The 25,126-nt window shown below is 43.1% G+C and overlaps 2 protein-coding genes across 2 annotated transcripts in view; both read left to right on the forward strand.

Moving 5' to 3' along the window:
- The window catches only part of LOC127696628 (zinc finger protein 431-like), a 229,751-nt gene that overhangs the window by 101,105 nt on the left and 103,520 nt on the right, over window positions 1-25,126 (forward strand). The gene's annotated exons all lie outside the window — the stretch shown is intronic.
- Window positions 263-3,423, forward strand: LOC127696252 (zinc finger and SCAN domain containing protein 4C-like). Its single transcript, XM_052198819.1, has 3 exons — window positions 263-658; window positions 2,203-2,362; window positions 2,447-3,423. The coding sequence occupies exons 1-3, from the start codon at window positions 263-265 to the stop codon at window positions 3,421-3,423; spliced, it is 1,533 nt and encodes a 510-aa protein (XP_052054779.1).

Consider the following 25,126-nt stretch of genomic DNA (forward strand, 5'->3'; position numbering starts at 1 on the left):
TGCTAGAGTATAAATCACGCCTAGTCTCTGCCCATCCCGTGACGTAGATATGGGGTGATGAGTGAACAGCCAATTAAGTATGTACACGCCACACCAAGGGGTATATAACGACGTCCATTTTTGGGCTCGGGGTCTTCCTCCACGAAAAGCTTCAATAAAAGCTTGGCTGCAGAAGGATCCTAGTGTCCTGTGTGTGTTCTTGCTGGCGAGACGAAAGCGCAGGACATGCCATAGTTGAACTTTTCTGATCATTTTCACCACAATGGCTTCACTGTTGGGAGGACCCTCTCAGCATGGGACACCAGCAAAGGACCTTCAGACAGACAATTTAGAGTTTATTCCAACTCATAGTTCTGGTGTGCAGTGGGCTGAAGACATCTATAACTCACCAAGTGCTCCACTCAACATTTCCCCAAACAACAATTACTGCTGGGCAAAGCAGGAGCTACAATGTCTCTGGGAGATGTTCACCTCATGGCTGCAGCCAGAAAAGCAGAGCAAGGAGCAGATGATTTCTCAACTGGTCTTGAAGCAGTTTCTCCTTACTGGGCTTTGTAAGGACAAGTTTTCTTTGGCAGAGAAGTGGAAATCCAGTGGCAGAGACATGAGACAATTCATGGAGAGTCTGACTGATGAGTGCTTGAAACCTCCTGTCATGGTGAGCTTCTGGGTGGCTTAGCTGGGAAGGAAAGACAGTATCATTAGGGTTTGGTGAAAACGAGGTGTTTTTGGTTTGTCTTGTTTTTACAAATGAGATAATATTCCCAAACAAAAATACACTGAAGAAATATTATTGCCACAAATTACCATGAGTACAGCAGAAAGGAGTCTATCAATCAGGTTTGATGGGCATAATTAAATCTAGTCTATTTACATGTGAGCAGACAGACTAAAGAATTGACCTGGGGAAGACATTACCGATGTAGAGGAGATAAATTGTGTAAGACACACCTTGTTCGTGGAGGTACTTACTTTGTATTCATGAGGATTGTGTTTGATTCTGTCCCCCACACTTAAAAGAACATTTACGGCACTAGTCTGTAGTCCCTGGAACAGTGTCAAACCTTGGAATCAACTTGACTAGATGGATTCCCAAATTGGCTACTGTGTATCAAACAATACTCTGTCTAGATAACTGAGTTTTCAAAATGGCAAAGGTATAATATTTACATATAGCTGTTACATATATACAGAACAATATGATACCCAGAAGAATTTCCTCCATGAGCTGGGCAATGGTGAGCCTTTAATCCCAGCACGTGGAGGACATGCCTTTAATCCCAGTTATTGGGAGTCATGCCTTTAATCCCAGTAATTGGGAGACATGCCTTTAATCTCAGTACTTTTGAGACAGAGACAGGTGGATTTATGTGTTTGAGGCTAGCCTGGTCTACAGAATGAGTTCCAAGACCCCCAATGCGACACAGAGAAACCCTGTCTCAAAAAAAATCAGAAGAAAAAAGGCAAAAAAATTTTTCCTCAATTAATAAGGGTGCTTCAGTCCAATTATTCAAATTTGGATAGACTTACTAGAGATTTAATTATGTATGCTGTTTAGATTTCTATTGGTTTAGCTGTTTGGTTCATTTCTTTGTTACTTGCTTGCCTGTATTTGTGATTTGCAGTGCTTTCCTTATGTAATCCTCCTTGGTCTTGGAAGCAGAGGAATTACCCTCCATCTGTTTCTCAAGCACTGTGTTAAACATTTTGACCACATCTTGCAAGTTAATAATTATACTGTATTTACCCTTTGAGTTTTATTCTAAGTTTACAATTTCATGATTGAAAATACCAAGTACACTGCTCCCATAATATCCAGTCATGTTCCTGAGAGCATGTGTTTGTGCCTCTTTGAGATAAAACACTTAAAAAAGCTCAAGTAAAAGTTAGTGCAATCTGGAAACACTGACGGATGCTTTAAGGAAGGCTTATCCTCCTTCAATGTGTTGACCTGTTAAAGATGGGCCGAGCTCACAGGAACATATCTTTGTGTTTCTCTAAGGACAGTGACTCAACATTTGAAAAGACAGTATCTATACTGACTTTAGAAATCAGAATTTGTGAGTGCCAAGAAAGCATCATTAGACATAAGGGGAAGGCAAATGAGCTGATTGTTAGCCCAGTCTTCCTGTACTAGCAGGTTGTGGGTAAAGGTCTGCAATCCACAAAATCATGGATAAGGGAACCTGGTTTTCTTTACAGGTCCATGTCTCCATGCAAGGACAGGAAGCCCTCTTTTCTGAAAACGTGTCATTAAAAGAAGTCATCAAGCTTTTAAAACAGCAGCAATCAGCCACAAGGCCAACACCAAGTAATGCAAGGATGCCAGTTGACATTACACAAGATATATTGTTGACCAGAGGTTAGTAGGTGAACTGGACAGAAGAGGAATGGTCTGGGGGATCGGTTTTTCTTTATATTTTCAGAGATTGTCTTCTCTCCAAAGGACAAGAAAGCAGTGAAAATGAATGTGATTCTTCTTGGAATTTTCCTGAAGTAAACACTGGTGATAACTGTACTGGAAGTGAGATGAACTCCCTTCTTATTATCCAGAAAGAACAGGACCCTGAGCAGGAAGAGAGATGTGTGTTTTTACAATTCTCTCAGGGTAGAGGAAGAGCAAGTCAAGGCAACTCCAGTCATCATGTAACGTTCCTGGGTGCTCCTACTACTGTTGATGTCTCCATGGAGCCAGAATCAATGGATTTATTCAGAACAGCCAACTCTGTAGACAGGAAAGATTGGAATAATACTTCCAGTAATGCTAGCCAAGAAAATAATGGCGATAATATTCCCAGGAACAAGATGGACTCCTTTTTCAGTAACCAAAGAGTTTATCCTTCTGAGCCTGATATAGGAGATGCTTCTTGTGAGGTAATTCAGGATTATACAAGAACAAATCAAGGAAACTCCACATGCCTGCAAGAGTCACTTGGAGAATCTTTTCCTGAAGAAGGTCCTAGGGACTTACCTGGGTTCCTCTCCAGACCAGAGTCTCCTACCTCAGAGCCTGTCCTTTCTCAGAATCATGAGCCAAACTCACCATGTGGAAGTCATCAAGAGATATACCATAGAGATTGCAAACCCTACAAGTGTAAAGAATGTCCTAGAAGTTTCAAATATGCCTGTTACCTTTCATCCCACCAGAGAACTCACCTGAATAAGAGGGCATTGTCCTGTGACATCTGTGGGAAAATATTCAAACGAGTCTCTGACCTCCGAATTCATGAGGTCATACACAAGCCAGAGAAGCCTTTCATATGCAGCACATGCAAAAGGTCCTTCAGCCACAAGACGAACCTGAAGGCTCATGAGAGGATTCACACAGGAGAAAAGCCTTATGCCTGTTCCCTTTGTAGCCGTAGCTTCCGCCAATCATCCACATACCACCGTCACATGAGAAATTACCACAAATCTGACTGAACTATATAATATCCTCAACAGAGACTGGTAGGGGTTCAGCCTCAGTGTGTCATCTGCAAACAGAAAAGAATAGAGCAACTAAATTGTACTTACCCAATGAAGATACAACATGCAACTTGTGGATTGTCACTTTTTATATTTGTTTTTAGTTACTTTCTCTCTCTCTCTCTCTCTCTCTCTGTATGTGTGTGTGTGTGTGTGTTTGTGTGTGTGTGTGTGTGTGTGTTTGACAGAGAGAGAGAGAGAGAGAGAGAGAGAGGGAGAGTACTTAATGAGGATTTTGGATTCATAAGCATTGCACATTCATGGAAACCAGAGGACAACTTTGCTGGATCACATTTGGTCATCATTGTATTTTAATCAAGGTCAGGTTATCGATCTTGCACATAACAGCATATCACACTGTGCTATATCAATGCTGTTAAAAATATTAGTTGACACATTACATACGTTAACTATTGTCTGTTTTTCAGATTGTAAGCATATTTTCATGCAAGGATAGAGGAAGTACGAACAACTTAAATAATAAATTTGAAAATGAAACACTACAATTATATTTTCACTTTTGGATTATGTTAATTTATTCTGAGCACCAAACATTTGTTCCTAACCCTTCCTCAGAACTACAAATGAATGGTAGAGAATTGTGTTAGTGGTGAAATAGTATTGTTTCTAAACCTCATGACCTGAGTTCTTTCTATGGGCATCATACATTCTTCAAACTACATTTTCTTTTTTTCTGATTATTGCACTTGTTAATTTTGCATATTTACATTCACACAATAGCACATACAGAGATATTTTTAAACCCAGATGAGTTGCAGTGAAGGCACTTGCAGCTGAACTTGGCTACCTGGGTCTAATCTCTGGAACTCACATAGAGGAAGGAGACAATAGACCCCTGTGAGGTGTCCTCTTAATGCAACATGCATACCACAGTGCAAGTGTACACACACTGTAATACATGCAATGCAAGCTTATCTGAGACTATCTTACAAATAAATGACACTCAGGCTACGGCTAGTTTATTTGACATTGACAATCATTGAGGGTAACCCTTAACCTATTCTTTTAGCTGCTGGGTTTGCTACTTCTCAGGTGTTGTAAGCCAGTAACTCGCTGTTTCTCCTGACCCCATGCTTATGGTTCTTCTCCCCTCACTGATGCCTCCTCTCTCATTCTTCTTCCTTCTTCTCCCTCTGATTTCTCTTCCTCCAACCAGGTCACTCCAAACCTACCTACCTCTAATCCCCCTAGTAATAGGTTCTAGCCAATTTTATTTAACCAATAGTTTTAAATTAGGGAGCAAGATTTGCACAGCAAAAGTTTGTAAACATGAGAAGTCACTGGCAGGTTATGCCTTTGCATGTAGAATTTGGTGTTACCAAAAAAAAAAAAGGAATTTGATGTGACAATACATAACTAAAGTCTTGACTGAACTCTTCAGTCATGATGTTCATGTTGCATTAAGAGAACATTTAACAGTGGTTTTTTTTTTTCCTTCTGAGATTCTATATGAACCAATGTCACTAGGAATTATCATCCATTTCTGAAGTTGTTTTTGAAGCTAGTCTCTGGAGCCAGGATCAAATAGGAATGATCAGGCAGGGAGCTGGAAGAGCAGGTCCTCCCAGCATCCTCAAGGGTGACCCCTGTCAGGAATGGCTTGCTAGTCCTCAATTCTGCACTGTACAAACCTTCCATGAAGTACATAATTCTATAAGACATTTGCATGAAATATGCCACATGCACAGATCAATTAACTGTGATTTTATACTTTTGGTCTGAACAGATGAAAGGTGTTTACTTTCTTGTAAACTAAGTGTGAAGTATTTCAGATTATAATATCAATTTTTATTTATAGGACCTAAAAGAGTGGCATTAAAAGTCTTGATGATATTGTAGCCAACAAACTATTGCCTATGCAAACACATGTATTTTAATGTCTTATCCACTCTGAGAGTTGTTTGCATGTTAAAGGATCAGCACCTATGTTACCTGCTTTTTTACTTGCCAATCTCCTCTTTTTGTTTGTAGCTAAGTTCTTCTGGGGATCTTCCATGGTCAAGTCTTATTATTTTAATAATTTGGATGGAAGATATAGCTTTTCTTTTGACTGTGGGATGGCAACCCCATCCTTCCACCTGATGTCCTGCCCCTCCACTGAAGATGGACTCTACAAGTTCCCCCTCCCCACTGTAGAGTACTTTATTCAAGGTCCCTCCATTTGAATCTGGAGAGTCTTTCAACTCCCACATCTCCAGTACATCCTAGAGGGTCCCCCTAACTCCTGGGGTTGCTTTTTTCCCTTCTTTCTGTTTCCCCTCCCCCAAATATCTAATCCCATGCCCCACTTGCCCTCACTGTGCCCTCTCCCAACTAGGTCCCTCCCTCCCTCTGACCCCATGATTGTGTTCTTTTCCCTCCCATGTGGGTTTGAGGCATCCACACTTGGGTCCTTAAGCTTGTTAATCTTCCTGAGTCCTGTGGGTTGTATTCTGGGAACTCTGCATGTTTGGCTAATATCCACTTATTAGTGAGAACATACCATGCATGTCCTTTTGGATATGAGTTACCTCATCTGGATGATATTTTCTAGTTCCATCCATTTGCCTGCAAAACCCATGATGTCCTCTTCATTCTTAACAGCTGAGTAGTATTTCATTATATAAATGAACCACATTTTCTGTATCCATTCTTCCCTTGTGGGTCATTTGGGTTGATTCCAGTTTCTGGCTATCAGAAATAAGACCACCATGAATACAGTGGAACATGTGTCCCTCCCTGTTGTATGGTGGGGCATCTTTTGGGTATAAGCCCAAGGGTGGTATAGATGGGTCTTCATATAGATTTTCCAATTTTCTGTGGAAACTCCAGATTGATTTCCAGAGTGGTTGTACCAGTTTGCAATCCCACCAGCAATAGCGTAGTGTTCCTCTTTCTCTACATCCTTGCCAGCATGTGCTGTCACCTGAGGTTTTCATCTTAGCCATTCTGACTGGTGAAAGATCGAATCTCAGGGTTTTTTTAGTTTGCATTTCCCTGATTACTAAGGACTATGAATATTTTTTTAAGTGCTTCTTGGCCATTTGAGATTCCTCTGTTGTGAATTTTCTGTTTAGTTCTATAGTCCAGTTTTTTGATTGGCTTGTTTGATTCTTTGGTGTCTAGCTCCTTGAGTTATTTACATATTTTGGATAGTAGCCTTCTACCAGATGTGGGGGTAGTGAAGATTTTCTCCCAATCTGTAGATTGCTGGTTTGTCCTACTAACTGTGTCCTTTTTCCAGTTTCGTCAGGTTTCATTTATCAATTCTTGATCTTGGAGCATGAGTCATTGGACTTCTGTTTAGGAAATTCCCCTCTGTGCCAACAAATTTGAGGCTCTTTCTCACTTTCTCTTCTATTCGATTCAGTGTATCTGGTTTTATATAGTGGTCATTGATCCACTTGGACTTGAGCTTTGTGCAATGTAAGAAATAAATACGGATCTATTTTCATTTTTCTACATACAGACTGCCACTTAGGCCAGCACCATCTAGTGGTCCTCAGTACTTCAGTCCTGTTTCCCCTCCCCCCATACCTGATCATGTGCTCTACTTTCCCTCCTTGTCCCCTCTCCCACACAGGTCACTCCTTCCCTCCGACCCCTCCCCCACCATGATTGCTTTCTTTTCCCTCCCTAGTGGGATTGAGGCATCCACACTTGGGCTCTTCAGCTACTTCTCCCATTTGCAAGAGAGCTTCACTCTTTTAATGAGGAAAAGGATGTTGGGGCACAAAGGTCCTTGCACCCTCAGATCACCGGGGAAACTAGGACGCTTGTATGTACAGAGGCCTGCACTCAATGAAGAAAGTAAAATACCTGCATTCAACCTAAAAGGCTCGAAGAGGATTTTCTTAATGACCCAGTGACCTTTTTGTTCTCTGTGTAGTCAGACCTCACATAACTTTTGCGACAGAGGCATACCTTACCCAAATTCTCCAAAATGACTGTCTTAAAACTCTTTCCTCCCTAAACTGTTACCAATCATTAGGGGAGATGTCACATGTCCTTTATGGCCTGCTGACATCTCTGGTATTAGTCAGAAACCACATTAGATTCCAGGCATTTTATCTACAGAACCTACCATCATAGTCACATGTATTCATGTACTTTGTAAAAGGGTTTCTATATAGCCACATATTAAGCTTTATTGTGGTTTTGGAATTGAACTGATTGAACTGAGTTTTGCCATAGTACTTTTTTCCAAATTGTATTATGTTCTAAATATGCTGACAATGAACCACGTGATATTTCACTCCTTGAATTCTGATCCAGGTTGACAAAGTCAGTCTGCACCTACATTTCATTCTCATGTCTTAGTGTGGTTCACTTTCCTGTCTCATATCTGCAGGGCCTACTTAACCCAACTCTGGCCCCGGTGACCTAGAGCACCTTGGATGAGAAACATTATCAAGAAGAGAAAACTTGTGGTGGAAAATACCTCAAAGGTTTAGAGAATTGAAATTTCTTCTAGAGCACCCAGGTTTCTTCATTCCCAGTATATAAGGCCACATATTACTATGTGTAGCTCCAGCTTCAGGAATTCTTACAACATCGCCTGGTCTTCCTGGCCAACAGTCATGAGTGGAGTACAAAGACACCCATGTAGGCAAACACTCATACACAAAATATAATAAGTAAATTTATTTTTGTAAAAAAAATATATAGACAACTTACACCATAAAACTTATTTCTCAAACTGGGTTTGGTAGAGTATTTCTATAATCCCAGCACTGAGGGCCAAGAGGCAGAAAGATAACTGTGAGTTTGAGAAAGGTGTTCCATAGTACACACACACAAACACACACACACACACACACACAGACACACACACACACACACTATGGAAAGAAGAACAAATGTAAACCACATAGAAAAAAAAAGGAGCATTGAAGAAATGCAACTACACATTCCATCTAAAGGTCATTTCATGTGTTTGCCATCCATGCCCATGAAATCAATTTCAAAAATGAATATTGCTAAGGATGGTAGCACATGCTATTAATTCCAGGACTTTGGAAGCAAATTCATATCCTTGAATTTGAGGCCATGCTGGCCTACATAGTCCCTTCCATAGTACAAATCCATCTCAAATGGAATTAAGTTATTTAAGTAAATATTGTTCCAGTACCTAAAACCAGGAGCAACCATTGAAGTATACTATCAAATTTTATTTTACAACCTGGCCAAACTTTCAGTCTCTTCTGAATTAGAATGAAGAAATATTCCTGATTAAATGCAGGGGAGCCTGTTTATATTCTAACTCAAGACTGAAGTACGGAGCAAATGATTACAAAAACAGACATTTTTGCATTTAATAATTGAGTTAACTATCAACCAGTTTACAGAACATACCATGAAACAGTGGCGAGAAAGTATGATGTGTAAATCACAAGATTACTGAGAATGAACAAGTCTATTATGGTTGACTTTTAACTTGGAACACAAGAAATGAAAAACGCCATAGGGAACTATCTATGGATAGACAGAAGTTTAATAGTTTTAACAGGAAAAGACATAAAAAGTGTCACCTAGCCCTTAACATCTATAATTCCCTTTATTGGGTCTCCTTGAGAGCTCTAGATTTCCTTGATCTATTAAGTACACTAAAATGTATAACACATATTGAATTAATCCTGTGCCTTTGGAGCATCATTCACACTGTGACAATCTTCTACAGGACAGAGAGCCTAGAAGTAAATTGATGTTGATCTGGGTAGAAATGTCTTAGTTATGGTTTCCATTGCTGTGAAGAGACACAATGGTGAATGCAATCTTTTTAAAAGAACAAGGTTTAATAGGAGCTGCCTCACACTTTCAGAACTTCAGTCGATTATCACCATGGGGGAAGCAAGGTAGTGTCCAGGCAGACATGGTGGTGGAGGAGCCAAGAGTTCTACATCTTAATTCACAGGAAGTGAGAAGAAGACTGTCTTCTGCAGCCAGGTGGGGCATAGGAGGCCTCAGAACCCACACACACCATCCCTGACCTCAAGCTGCACTACATAGCAATAGTGATTTTATAAAACTGCATTGTAGGGCTGGAGAGGTGGCTCAGTGGGTAAGAGCACTTGCCTGCTCTTCTACAGGTCCTGAGTTCAAATCCCAGCAACCACATGGTGGCTCTCAACCATCTGTAATGAGATCGGATGCCCTCTTCTGGGGTGTCTGAACGCAGCTACAGTGTATTACATATAATAAATAAATAAATCTTTTTAAAAAAAAACCGCATTGTATTTGTATAGAAGCACACACTTTGATCAAGGGAATCAAATAAAAATCCCATAAATAAACTCATACACCTATGGACACTTGATTTTTTGACAAAGAATCCAAAACTATATACTGGGGGGTGGGGGGGAGGGAAGAAAGCATCTTCACAGAATGTATTTACTGGATGTCTACACATAGAGGAATGAAAATAGATCCCTATTCCTCACCCTGCACAGAGCTCAAGTCCTAATGGATCAAGTACCAGAAGATAAAAATGGATACATTAAATTTCATAGACTGAAAAGTGGGAAATTGACCCGTCCAGCAGGTCCAGTTATTCCAGGGTCCCGAAGAGGCACTACCTGAGGGTCAAAAGGAGGGGAGAGAAGGAAGGAGGCCAAGCACCCAAAGAAAGACAAGTCAGTCTGGGTTATGTCAAGGCTTCGTTTAATGTCGGGGAGGTAAGTGGGTTTTAAGGTTTACAGAGAAGGAAATAACCTTCACACCAGACAAAGGAGGGAGGGGCAGAGACACCCCTAGGGGTTGAAGCAGGAAGCAAGCGAGGAGGTCATCTGGTCATCTGGAGAGGACACCCGGAGTTAACGCCGGCAGGTACATTGCGTGGTTAGGGCAGGAACATCTTGTGGTATTCTCGGAAACTTTTCACACCGATCGCTCATGGAGAGGCTCTAGTTAATTGCTCTTCCTTATTGGCAGCCATCACCTTAGGGCTGTGAGTAAGCATAAGCCCGAATAACTCGCAACGGTTTCCCACATCTCCCCCTCAAATCTTTTTTAAGAGACCAAGTGGTCCTGGGGGGAGATGGCTGGGCGGAGGGTGTCCTGGCCGTAAATATGTATCCCACTCCGTCTTACGATCAACCTCTAGGTCCCCAGCCTTACCCGTCATAGAGTTACCTTGTCATCCTCAAGGCTCCATGTCTTAGGTTGGTCAGGGGACAGAGGAAGTGGCCGGTCTTTGAGAAGGCTACCTTGGGTGGAATCAACTGACCTCCAGGCAAGTCCAGGGATGAAAGAATGCTTATTTTAGAAGATTATGAAAATCGAGCCTCTCTGAGGTCGGGGTAGAGGAGACTTCTTTCTGGTAGCTCGGTGCCTTCGGATCCCCGGCCTCTCCAGTCTCCAGCCGATGGTATTGTACTGAAAGATAATTCTTAGGCAGGGTAGAATCTATTTGTGATTTAATGAAGTGGCTTAGTCGTTGAAAGGCCCAGGGGCCAAAGGAAACCAATAGTATTAGGCCTATAAAAGGCCCAAGGTAGAGGGTAATAGGATGGAGAGCCACGGGGACGTGGAGAACCAGTTCTTATACCAGGACTCATGTTGTTCCTGTTCCTTTTTGCGTTTTTCTAAACTTTCTTTTACTCTCCTCAGACTGTCATCTACCAGTCCTGTTTTATCAACATAAACACAGCATTCTTCTCTGAGGGCTGCGCAGAGACCTCCCTGTTGAAGGAAGAGCAGATCAAGACCCCTTCTATTCTGTAAAACTACCTCTGACAAGGAGGCCACAGAATCTTTTAAGTTGGCTAAGCCATCTCTGAGTTCGGCCAGATCCTTATCAATGGCAGCACTGAGCGTGTGATAGTGCTGTCGATTGTGTTGAGAACAAGGGAGGCAATGCCTGTGCCTGTCCCAGCTGCCCCTATCCCTAGAATGACGGCAAGGGTGATAGCTGATATAGGCTCTCTCTTGGCTCTATGGGGTGTCTCGCTTCCCCGTTCCCAAAATTTCAAAAGATCTTCTGGTTCATGAATGCTAAATTTGGGTACTAATTGTACCCAATATAACACACAATAGTCTCTTTTGCTTATAAACTGAGAGGTAACAAGAAAGGTAGTCAGGCCAGTGGAACAGGCCAGATGAGTATAATTTGGGGCTAATAGGTAATCAGAATGTTCGTCAATGGCAAGTGTGTGGTTGCAGATTTCTAACAATTGCCGAGGTGGAATCATGCTCTTTCCTATTACACAGCTTCCAATCCCCAAAACTTCGGTAAGAGTAATCTCTAGAGGGGTGCCAATGAGCTCCTTTGAGTCATTGCTATAGGTAAAATTTCCAAAGAGGGCGATAACCTCATAAAAGGGTGGGGAGGCTGAAAAACACATCCAGCATTCTGTATATCTGGTCGAGTTAAGCTCTTGTTCCTTAAGAAGCAGAGCAGAGGCAGAGGCATTAAGGAGGGAAAGAATCAGCTTGGAAGTGGGCATAGGGCCCAGGGTATGGTGGGCTGAAACAAGGTAATTGACGGGGCCTTTACTGGGGCTTGTGTGGCTGAGAGACTCTTAGGCCTTGAGGCTTCCTTAGGTGGCAGAGGGGCCAGATCATGTAATTGAGGGTTAGGTCCTATGGAAGCTCGATGTATATTGGGGATATTCTTTGTCAGTTTTATTGTGAAGGTCAATCCAATATCTTCCCCACTCTTAAAAAGGTGCAATCCCCATTCGGCCCCACGAGAATGTTGCCAATCATAATTTTCCCAGGGGTTGTGAAAGATATTACGATGGTATTGCACCAGTTTTGACAATTCTTGTTGAAAGGCTTAGGGCCAGAATCTTACTCTCCCTGAGGAGGGTTTTTCCTTTTTACTGTAATAAGGTCCCAAGAGGAGGAGGGCTTCCAGTAAGTATCGCCTGTGGTCTCACAGCCCCAGTTTGCACAAAAATAAGACTCATCATAGCCACATTTATCGCCCAGAGAACGATCTCTATGAGTAGCCCCAGGGCATACATAAATAGGGGCATATTGTAGCCATGAGCGGGTAACTGCATTGAGGCATGCAGGATTTTGGCCCCGGGTTCTATCATCTGTATTTGGCGGTTCAGCCTCTGGTAAATAGTGGCTAGGCACCCCCCAATCAGGGTGGGCTCCGAGGGCCAATTTGCAAAGGTCTACCTCTAACGGGATCCAGGGTATTTGGGCTGCAACCTTGGAGGTGGAATTAGCAATATCCCCAGCCTGATTTATGATGAGCCATGTGTAATTAAAGGCTCGATAGGTGCTCAATTGGGGGCTCACCCTTCCGAGGATCACCATGAGCAGGAGGAAGGAGTGTCTCAGCATCATTCTGAAAGGGAAGACATAGCCTTTCTCAGGCGCCACCCTGGAATTTGTTATAAGGCTTTATCAACCTTTCAGGGAGCCATCTGGCTCCCCCTTCTTTAGAATTATAAATGCAGGCAGACCCTTTTCCCCAGATGATAACAGAGTCTGGCCCTTGCCATTTCCCGGATAGGGGGTCTTTCCAAAGGGCTTGGGCATAATCCATGTTTGTTGTGGGATGCCATAGGCGATCAGTGGCAGAGCGCCCTTGTTTATCTAGAGTTAGGAAATTTAAAATGAACAGGGCATGGGATAATAGGAGCTTAGCATTGCCTTTAAAGGAATAAAGGGTTTCTTGAGCCATGAGTTTTAAAAGGGTATTTTTAAGCGTTTGGTTGGCACGTTCAACAATCCCTTGACCCTGAGGGTTGTAGGGGATACCCGAATTATGTTTTATCTGCATTTGAGAGCAAAATTGTTTAAAGGTTTGACTGGTATATCCAGGCCCATTGTCTGTTTTAAGTATTTTGGGTTGGCCCATCACAGAGAAGGTAAGCAACATATGGGAAATAACATTCTTTGTGGCCTCTCCCGTCTGTGCAGAGGCACATAAAAATCCACTAAAAGTATCAACAGTCACATGCACAAATTTAAGTTTTCCAAAAGAGGGGACATGAGTAACATCCATTTGCCAAAGTTCTCCAGGGACAAGGCCCCTGGGATTGACTCCCAGATGTGGCTCAGGAAGTAATGTCAGACAGTTTCTACAGCCTTTTACAATTTGCCTAGCCTGTTCCCGAGTTATTTTATATCTAAGTCTTAATGTATGAGCATTTAGGTGATGAAGGGAATGAGCCATCTGAGCCTCCTGAAGCGGATCTGTGAGGGAGGCTGCTGCTACTAAGCGTGTGGCTTTATCAGCCAAATCATTTCCCTTAGCCAGCGGACCAGGTAGGTTTGTATGGGCCCTTATGTGCCCTACAAAGAATGGGCTCGTTCTAGTCCTTATATACTGTTGTATCTCGAGGAACAATGAAAAGGCTGGTGATGAAGGCTGTATGGTGGGGACAACTTCCAGAACTTGGAGGGCTCTGACTACATAATGGCTATCCGAATAAAGATTAAAACTCTCATCGATAGTTTTAAATACCTCAAGGGTGCCTTGCAATTCCACTAATTGAGCAGAGGCATAGGGAGTGTTAATATAAGAGGCCTGATTTCCAATGACAAAGGAAGCCCTTCCATTTTTGGACCCATCTATAAAGACAGTTAGGGCATCTCTTATAGGTTTTAATCGCGTAACTTTCAGGAAGACAAAAGGGGTGTTATGAAGAAATTGTATTAGTTTGTCTCCTGGTAGGTGGGTATCAAACTTCCCCTGATAGCCGGATAATAGAACAGTCCAGTCATCATCTCTCTGTTGTAGCCAGGCAAGCTGCTCTTGTGAATAGGGTGAGATAATTATCTCTTGATCATGGCCAAAATAGCGGATAGCTGTTTTGAGTCCAAGAGTTATGGCTTGGCAAACTAGGGAAGGATAGGTAGGGAGTATCTTAGGGTGGGTGGCTGATAGGTGCACCCACATAAGTGGCTGCCCATTTTGCCATAAAAGGCCTGTTGGTGTAAACCTTGTTGCAAAGATGATTAAAAAAAGATTTTTGGATGGGTCAAAATATCCTATAAATTGTTGACCAATGGCCTGTTCTACTAATTGCAAGGAACTTTCAGCCTCTGAGGTCAAAGCTCTAGGGGAGGAGGGATCAGCACTGCCTTTTAGGATATCAAAGAGGGGTTTAAGATCACCAGTGGTCAATTTTAGGTAAGGTCTGAGCCAATTAATATCGCCCAAAAGTTTTTGAAAATCATTTAAGGTCTGTAATTGCTATCTTCTAATTGTTAGCTTTTGAGAGCGGACAGAGGTTGGTCCCAATTGAAATCCCAGAAACAAGAAGGGAAACTGTGTTTGAATTTTCTCGGGAGCTATAACAAAGCCCCTCTGTTGTAAGGCAAAAACCAATTCTTGGGCTATCTGCTGGGTTTCTGATAGATTAGCTGATGAAATCAGTACGTCATCCATAAAATGAATAACATAGGCCTTTGGATGGCGTACCCTTACTGGATCTATAGTCTGTGCCACATAACGTTGGCACAAGGTAGGACTGTTAGCCATCCCTTGTGGTAATACACACCATTGAAAGCGGGGATTGGGACCTGCATGATTAGTAATAGGGATAGAAAAGGCAAAACGAGCGCAATCCTCAGGATGAAGGGGGATGGAGAAAAAGCAGACTTTTATATCAATCACTATTTTATGAAAATCTTTTGGGATAGCTATTGGGGAGGGCAGCCCAGGTTGTAGCGCCCCCATGGGGTTCATAGTTTTGTTGACCTCTCGGAGGTCTTGTAATAACCTCCAGTTGCCATTTTTCTTTTTTATAGCGAATATGGGAGTATTCCACGGGGAGGTGGAGGGTTCAAGGTGCCCCAGTGATAATTGTTCCTGCACCAACCTTAGGGCAGCCTGAACCTTTTCTTTAGGCATGGACCACTGATCAATCCAGACTGGGTCATTTGATTTCCAAGATATTTTATCAGCCTGGAGTGCAGGGGGATCAGCAGTCCTTAGAAAAAAGGTCCGCACCCAAGCCCTTCCTATCCGTATTAGGGGTGGGAGCCAAAGGTTTCACTATTCCTTGTTCATATTTACCCAATCCTTTTCCAGGGAGAAACCCTGTCTTCAGCATTTGATTAGTAACAGTCTCATTAGGGCTGCACATCATCATCCCCATTTGGGATAGAATATCTCTCCCCCACAGGTTGACAGGGAGTCCAGGCACTACAAACGGCCTGACTGTTCCTGTGTTATTTTCCTTATCTTTCCAAATTAGAAGCTTTGAACTTTGTAATGTATCCTGTGATTGTCCTATTCCCTTTAAATGTGTAGCTGTGGCCTCAAGAGGCCAGGCTGGGGGCCAGTGCTTGAAGGAAAGCACCGTTGCGTCAGTCCCAGTATCTAATAGGCCCTGAAACTGCTTGCCATCTAGCCATAATGTCATCATGGGTCTCTCATCATTCAGTTTCTGAACCCAGTAGATGTCAGAAGAACCAGGGGAGGAGGAGCCGCATCCTTTCCTCGCATGGGGGAAGTGTCCTATCAAAGGAATAGGCAAGGCTTGTGAAATGCTTTGCGGCCCGGAGTTTCAGTGGGCCCCTGGTGGCAGTGGCAAGGAAATTGATCTCCCCTGAATAGTCAGCATCTATTATAGAGGGGAGTATAATTAGGTTTCCCACATCTCCCCCTCAAATATTTTTGAAGAGAGCAAGTGGTCCTGGGGGGAGATGGAGGCTCACCCAATTATCAAGAAAAACATACCAGGAGGAGGAGGCCCAAACTTCCCAGATTCTATAATAACAGTCCCTTCCTCTGGGGTTAATATTCGGGTGGCAGAGGAACACAGGTCGAGTCCCACGCTCCCTGCTGTTGCCTTAGATAAGGCATTGGCACTGGTGTCTGCTCCTGCACTTGGAGGTGTGCTGTGGCCTGAGAGTAAGGGCCCCGATATGGGGCCCTCGGCCCGTTTCCCAGGACCGCAGTAAGGGCTTGCCCATGGACATTGGTCCTAGAACGGCATTCATTAGCCCAGTGCCTGCCTCTTTTACAGTGGGTACAGGTTCCCGGCGGGGCTGGTTTTATGGTCCCCTGACCTAGAGCAGTATTGGGTGTCTGCCTAGGAGCGCTGCATTGTCTTGCAAAATGACTGGGCTGTCTACATCAATAGCAAGTCTTGCTCTTGGGGCGATTGGGGTCTCCTGCTTTTTGAAAGACTGCCCTAATAGCCAAACTAATGGATTTAGATACCTGCTGTGTAAAAGGGTCCACTTCATTACAGAGTTTAATCATCCCAGAGATATCTAGGTCTTTAGTTTTGCCCCATAGCGCAGCTCTGCATGCTGAGTTGGCATTCTCAAGGGCGAGCTGCTTAAACAGAAGCTCCTCACTCTCATTTTGACCTAGGATCCTTTCTGCTGCTTCTTGCAGTCTTCCTACAAATTGAGCATAGGGCTCTTGGGCTCCCTGAATTATTTTGGTCAAGGGGTTGGTGACTGCCCCTGCAGCATGGACCGCTCTCCAAGCAGACAAAGCGGCTTGCACTGTCTGAGCGAGGATACCAGGGGATAGTCCCCTTTGCTTTTCCTCGGAGGTGAATGCACCCCTTCCACACAGCTTATCTGCTGTCCAGGAGGCAGTTTTACTCAAAGGGTTTTTCCTGTTTCTGGAGGCAAGACTTTCTGCTCTGTCAATGAATTCTGATTTCCAAGTTAAATACTGTCCTCTGTTAAGGACAGATTGCACTACTTTAATCCATTCTCCAGGTATTAAATATCTGGACCCCGCGAGCCCCTCTAAGATGGACTGAGTAAAGGGAGCATTCATACCATAGTTTTTCACTGCTGAATGTAATTCTTTAATGCTCTTAAATTTGAGTTTTTTATACACGGGGTGTGAGGCCTCATGGTCTCCTTGATCATACCCTTCTCCCTCAGAGTCCTCAGCGACCTCATTATAATCTTGTTCTCCCTCAGTTTCTTGGTCCTCATCGCTATCTTCCTGTTGATCAGGACTAGTGCTGTCTGGTTCGGATTCATTTCTGACTCGCCTAGTGTGCGGCCTGGTCATGACTGGGAAAGTTAGCTTAGGCTAGTGTTTCTGTAAGGAGCCGAACGATCTTTTGTTGGGGGGACTTTGTCCCTTTCTCATAGTTTCCTGTAAGTTCTGAATCTCTAGGGAAAGGTCTCCTAATTCATGTTGCAAATGTAAGACCTGTTTAAGCCCGGTGATTTGCGCTTGAAGTGCGGCTTTTGTTTGGGTTAGTCCTTCTATTACTGACGTTGGTAGAGGCGCAGAGCGGGCCACCGGCATTGGAGGTAAGTACGGTGGGGGCCTAGTGAATCCGGGCCTTTGAGTAAAGAAGATTCGGGATTCTCTGAGTCCATGACCATACCTCCCTTCCTCGTACCCATCAGCCTCCTCCTCCAGTTCAGCCTCAGAAGCTAGGTCTAATTTTAAATCTAAAGAGTGGTGCGGGCCATGCCTGTTATTAGGTTCATTGTGGTTTTTTGAAAAATCCTTAAGAGACGGGTATATACTCTTAGGAATCTTGGGGTCCTCTAGGGACTGTATAATTTTCGGATGAGGGTCCTCCATGTCTGCGGGCATGTCAACAATTACAGAGTGACACGGAGAGCACGGGCGGGCATCGCTACTGCCACTCCTAACCGAAGGCGGTCTGGGGGTTTCACTGCCACTCCTAACCGACGGCGGTCTCGAGGCTAGGAGAAAGTCACTGGCAATGGCCAGTAGATGGGCACTTTCTCCTTCATTTTCAGCATCTTTTATTATATCTCGTATAAGGCCCCAATAGCTGAAAAATGCGTCGGACACAGGCTCGCCCATTCTTAACATCTTGTTAATTTCTTTACCAACCCTATTCCAACTTAGCGGGTGGATGTCTGGTCCACTTAAGACTAACCAAGGGCGGCCGGGCTCGGAAAGCTGTGGAAGGAGAGAAGCCCCGCAGCCATATTTGCTGTCTGCAGGGACACAAAAGGATCACTAGGTACTGTAACACCCTGAGCCTTAGATTTCTGGTGGTGCAAACCGCCAGGGGTCTGCCTGCACTCAGGAACTGAGCACCTAGGTGGCTTTTGTCTGCCAGCCCACCGGGCTCAGGGCCAGTGTCCCGCCCAGGAAGCTGTGGAAGGAGAGAAGCCCTGCGGCCAAACTCTCTGTCTGCAGGGACACAAAAGGTTCACTAGGTACTGTAACACCCTGAGCTTTAGATTTTTGGTGGTGCAAACCACCAGGGGTCTGCCTGCCCTCAGGAACTGAGCACATAGGCGGTTCATCTGCAAGCCAGTCCATCGTAGCACCTGTGTCCTATGTGAAAATCAACAGAGGGAGTGACCCCCACCACAACTTCTTCCCTCCATAATAGAGCAGACAGAGAACACCTGGTTGACCTTGACAACCTAAGTATAGCATTGCTTGAGGCAAGACAGAGAAGGGCTCCAAAGGCACAAAAGAGGAAGCCAGCATATCAGTAATCTGCAACAGAAGAAACCCAGTCATCCAGTTTTGCCGAAATAACCTTAAAGATCCACAGTAGGTTGAAGCTCCAGCCAGTGACAATAAGACCATCTAACTCCTGGGAGAACCAGATGGCTAAAGGCAAACGTAGGAACTTTACTAACAGAAACCAAGGCATTATGGCAGCATCTGAACCCAATTCTCCAATATTAGCAAGTCCTGGATACCCCCAACACACCAGAAAAACAAGATTTGGATTTAAAATCACTGGTCATGATGCTAGTACAGGAACACATGAAGGACATACTTAAAGAAATTCAGGAGAAAATGGATCAAAAATTAGAAGCCCTTACAAGGGAAACACAAAAATCATTGAAAGAAATTCAGGAGAATACAAAAGCCAATAAGGAGGAAACGCAAAAATCACTTAAAGAAATACAGGAGAACCTTGATCAACAGGCAGAAGTCATGAAAGAGGAAACACAAAAATCGCTTAAAGAATTAGAGGAAAACACAAACAAGCAAATGACAGAACTGAGCAAAAATTTTCAGGATCTAAAAACAGAAGTAGAAACAACTAAGAAAGCACAAAGGGAGACAACTTTGGAGATAGAAAACCTTGGGAAGAAATCAGGGACCATAGATGCAAATATCAACAACAGAATGCAAGAGATAGAAGAAAGAATCTCAGATGTCGAAGATACCATAGAAACCATGGACTCAACAGTTAAAGAAAATGCAAAATGCAAAAAACTTGCAACCCAAAATATCCAGGAAATCCAGGACACAATGAGAAAGCCAAATCTAAGGATCATAGGTATTGATGAGAGTGAAGATTTACAACTTAAAGGGCCAGCAAATATCTTCAACAAAATTATGGAAGAAAACTTCCCTAACCTAAAGAGAGAGATGCCCATGAATATACAAGAAGCCTACAGAACTCCAAACAGACTGGACCAGAACAGAAATACCTCCCGTCACATAATAATCAAAACCCCAAATGTACTAAACAAAGAAAGAATACTTAGGGCAGTAAGAGAAAAAGGGCAAGTAACATATAAAGGAAGACCTATCAGAATTACACCAGATTTCTCACCAGAGACCATGAAAGCTAGAAGATCCTGGGAGGAGCTCATGCAGACTCTAAGAGAACACAAATGCCAGCCAAGACTACTATACCCAGCGAAACTCTCAATCACTATAGATGGAGAAACCAAGATATTCCACGACAAAACCAAATTTACACAATATCTTTCTACAAACCCAGCCCTACAAAGGTTAATAGGGGGAAAGCACCAGTACAACGAGGGAAACTATACCCTGGCAGGAGCAGGATATTAAGCTTCTTTCATCAAACCCAAAAGAAGGTAACCAATCAAATTTAAAAAATAACGTCAAAAATGACAGGAAGTAATAATCACTATTCCTTAATATCTCTTAACATCAATGGACTCAATTCCCCAATAAAAAGACATAGACTAACAGACTGGTTACGTAAACAGTACCCTACATTTTGCTGCTTACAGGAAACACACCTCAATGTCAAAGACAAAATCTACCTTAGAGTAAAAGGCTGGAAGACAATTCTACAAGCAAATGGTCCCAGGAAACAAGCCGGAGTTGCCATTCTAATTTCAGATAAAATTGACTTTCAACCTACAGTCATCAAAAGAGACATGGAAGGTCACTACTTGCTGGTCAAAGGAAAAATCCAACAAGAAGAACTCTCAATCCTGAACATCTATGCCCCAAATACAAGGGCGTCCTCATTCATAAAAGAAACTTTACTAAAGCTCAAAGTACACATTGCACCTAACACAATAATTGTGGGTGACTTCAACACTCCACTTTCACCAATGGACCGATCAGGAAAACAGAAACTAAACAGGGAGACAATGAAACTAATTGAAGCTTTGAACCAATTGGAGTTAACAGATATATATAGAACTTTTTATCCCAAAGCAAAAGAATATACCTTTTTCTCAGCACCTCATGGTACCTTCTCCAAAATAGATCATATAGTTGGTCACAAGACAGACCTCAACAAATATAAGAAGATTGATGTAATCCCATGCCTCCTATCAGATCACTATGGAGTAAAAGTGGTCTTTAGTAACAGTAAAAACAACAGAAAGCCCACATACACATGGAAACTGAATAATACTCTACTCAATGATACCTTGGTCATGGAAGAAATAAAGAAAGAAATCAAAGATTTCTTAGAATTTAATGAAAATGAAGGCACAACATACACAAATCTATGGGACACATTGAAATCAGTGCTAAGAGGAAAACTCATAGCTTTGAGTGCCTTCAAAAAGAAATTCGAGAGAGCTTACACTAGAAGATTAACGGAACAACTGAAAACCCTGGAACAAGAAGAAGCTAATTCACCCAGGAGGAGGAGAAGACAGGAAATCATCAAACTCAGGGCTGAAATCAATCAAGTAGAAACCAAGAGAACCATGCAAAGAATCAACAAGACCAAAAGCTGGTTCTTTGAAAAAATCAACAAGATAGATAAACCCTTAGCCAGACTAACCAAAGGGCACAGAGAAAGTATCCAAATTAACAAAATTAGGAATGAAAATGGAGATATCACAACAGAAACCGAGGAAATTCAAAAAGTCATCAGATCCTACTACAAAAACCTGTACTCAACACAACTGGAGAACCTGGAGGAAATGGACATTTTCTTAGACAGATACTTCCTGTCATTTTTGATGTTATTTTTATATTTGAGTGGTTATCTTCTTTTGGGTTTGATGAAGGAAGGTTAGTATCTTGCTTTTTCCAGGGTGTAGTTTCCCTCCTTGTATTGGAATTTTCCTCCTATTATTCTTTGCAGAGCTGGGTTTGTGGAAAGATATTGTGTAAATTTGGTTTTGTTATGGAATGTCTTGGTTTCTTCATCTATTGTGATTGAGAGTTTTGCTGGGTATAGTAGTCTTGGCTGACATTTGTGTTTGCTTAGAGTCTGCATGAGATCTGCCCAGGATCTTCTAGCTTTCATGGTCTCTGGTGAGAAGTCTGGTGTGATTCTGATAGGTCTGTCCTCCTCTTGGGAACCCTTGCAGCCCTAGTGTGCTTTGCCCCAGATTGTGTCTGTGAACCAGATGGTGCCCGTTTGCTCCTTCAGGGAGTGCTGAAGCATGTATGCTGCGAGGACCTTTTCTGCTTGCTGATCACTCTGATGGGCCGCCGATCTCCCAACCAGGTTGGTGCACACAAGGCTAGCCTAGCTGCTCAGGCCCTGAATCTAGGCAAAAGCATGGGAGGCCAAGGTCTGAGCAAAGTTCCTCTCGGGCTATGACTGTTAATCGGGTCTGTCAGGTGGCTAGGATGGCGGGCGTGTGTGAGTACTCCCTGAAATTGCTGGGAGAATCTGCTGGGCTAACAACTTCCTGGCTGGGTTGACACACAGATGGCCCACCAAGCCCCCCAGTTCTTGGGGTCAGTCCAGGGCCTGTTGGGGCCTAGATCCATCCCCCCCACCCCCCGCTATGTTACCCTTGGGCTATGCCTGTTAGCAGGCTTTGCCTGCTAGAGCTGTCTGGCGTCCTGTAGGCAAAATGGCAGCGCATGCGCTGGGCCCGGGCAAAAAAACTCCTGGCTGGGTTGGCACCCCGATGACCCCCCCCAACAGCCCAGGACCTGGGTGCAGGCCAACGCCCCTTGGGCTTGGACCCCTGAGAGGTTGGCCTCGGGTTATGTTTGTGTACCTCAGTCTGTCTGATCTCTCTGGAGTCTGAGAACCAAGATGGAGGCAAGTCTCTCGTGACTGGAGTCAGAGTTCTGAAGTGGCTTCTGTGTGGTGAAAGGCACCATAAATCTGCCACTGCTTGCAGCCCGGTTGGCCAGCGAAGGTCAGTGGTCATGGGCACAGGGCCTGCCTGGACCCTGTCACCTTGGTTCCACTGCAGATGGCCCTTCAGCTGGACCAGCCACTGCTGCAGCCGCTGCTGCCACTGTCGCCGCTGCCCAGTCTCACTCAGAATTGTATATTTTTAAAAATAAAAATTATAAATGTGAATCAGAAACTTTTTTGGAAAGTAATGAAGTTTTTTATTGTATTTGGTATCTGTCATACTATAAATCAGCCATGATTTTTCTTAAAAAAAAATCACAAAATAACAACAAACTAAATTGTAGAGTCCAAGCCCCAAACTAGTGTTATTAAGTAGTGCATGCTAGTTCATCTCATCCATAATAATCATGAAAGATAATTAATCAAAATATTTTTACCCAGAAAAGGAGAATTTGTCCTGGAAAATCTTACATTCCTTGGTATCAGTTTCGTCATCTTTACAGTGTGAGCATAAAGAATCATCCTCCACATGTAATAGCTAATGAATCCATGAATTGTGGTGGGAAGATTAGGTTCAAGATCATTCTCAGCAGACACTATGTTTGAGGTTAACCTGGGCTTCAGAAGACAATATCTCAAAAGAAAAACAAAGAAACAAAACCCCATACATAATGAGTGACTATAAAAACATCCTTGTTCAGCTCATTATGTAGGTAAGATTTATGGAAAGTGTCTCAAAGTTTCCATTGCTGCAACAAAAGACCATGACCAAAAAGCAGGTTGAGGAGGAAAGGGTTTACTCATACTATATTTCTGCATTGGTGCTCATCACATAAGTAAGTCAGAACAGCTTCTACTGCAGGGCAGGAACCTGGCGGCAGCATCTGGTGATGAGGCCATAGAGGGTGCTGCATGCTGGCTTGCTTCACCAGGCCTTCTCATCCTGCTTTCTAACAGAACTCAGGACCACAGCCCAGGGATAGCACCACCACCATGAGCTGGGACCTCCTCCATCAATCACTAGTTAAGGAAATGCCCTACAGCTATTTTATGAAGGCATTTTCTTAATTGAGGTTCCTTCCTCTCTGATGACCCTAGCTTGTGTCAAGTTGTCATAAAACTAACCAATACAGAGGGATACTTATCTGTGGTGATGTAATGGGCCAGGAGTATTAACAGGGGGGGGTCTTTGGCTTAGTTACAATAAAAAGACAGGGTTCTTGCGATATGAAATGGCTCTTGTGATATTTCAGTATAAACTCTGGATGTGAAAAGTTATGTCACCTCCAGCATTAACTCAGTGGTATAGACTTTGGCAAGAGGCTCTCCTGAGGGACATTGCAGGGATAAAGATGTTTGGGCTTTGTCTTGTACATTATTATCTGAACAAACTGTCTCTTGGAACAATTGCCCACTCCCAGATCTGCTAGTTCCCAAGATACTGTGTAGCACTAGATATTACAGGCTATTGTTTAATAACTGCTGTATCTGTACCTTCACATGTCTGCCCCTTGTGTTTCTATAATTTAATGTCATAACTTCTCCAGTCAATCTTTTCCCATTAAAGGAAAGTACTCATCAGTAATAGGAATGTTTTTAAACATCTTAAACATTGATGAATAATGTAACGAAATATGCAGCTTGGCTCTTGGTACAGACTCAGTTTCCCCATAGTTATTCCTGTTGCCCTGTTCAGTCATTCCTTCTAGCCCCTCTCCAGTCCTTTGTGACTCTGTTGACCACAGGATCTCTATCTAGCAGGGACTCACAGCTGCCACAGTAGGCTAGTATTCAGCTAGGGAACCTTCCTCCTCCTTCCTCCTCTCCATTTCTGTCTATCTAGACCTACCTCAGTCCTGTTGCTGCCTGCCCACTGAAACTGCCCACCTCCAGTCCTATTCTCTACTTCCTAGGAACTCAGGTTTCGGGCTATGAAACAGAGATATCTTAGCTCATTCCTGCCGCCTAAGTATATTCTCTATCTAGGCCTTATTCCCACCCATTTCTCAGTCAGTTTGTCTTTTCTTAATTGACTGGGATAGGATCTTATTCCCTCAGGGCACACTTGCCTGAAATCCATGTTTTCCTGACTGCCTCCCAAGCCACTGGAGTTAAACCCGGATACCACTACATTGGGCTTCACGGTCCAAAAATTCTATGTATGTAGAAATTTTAGGAGGATTGCTATGGTGGTTTGTCTCTGCTTGACCCAGCCAATTTTTACCTTTAATGAAATATAGGAACACAACTTACTTCAAATATTCAAAGTACAGTTTTCTTGTTTGAGTTATATTTATGTTTTAATAAATACTAAAACTATGGGCACCCATAGGACTTTTATAAAACAATTCAGTTTAGTACTTTCGATATGCATTTAATTAGCACTGTCATTCATTGGAATACATAAACATTATAATGCCATCCTCATTTAATACAGACCTTCACTACGGGAAGGTAGCAAGAAATTTACAGAGGCATTAAATTAC

The sequence above is a fragment of the Apodemus sylvaticus genome, chromosome 11, assembly GCF_947179515.1.
Source record: "Apodemus sylvaticus chromosome 11, mApoSyl1.1, whole genome shotgun sequence".
Lineage (NCBI taxonomy): Eukaryota > Metazoa > Chordata > Mammalia > Rodentia > Muridae > Apodemus > Apodemus sylvaticus.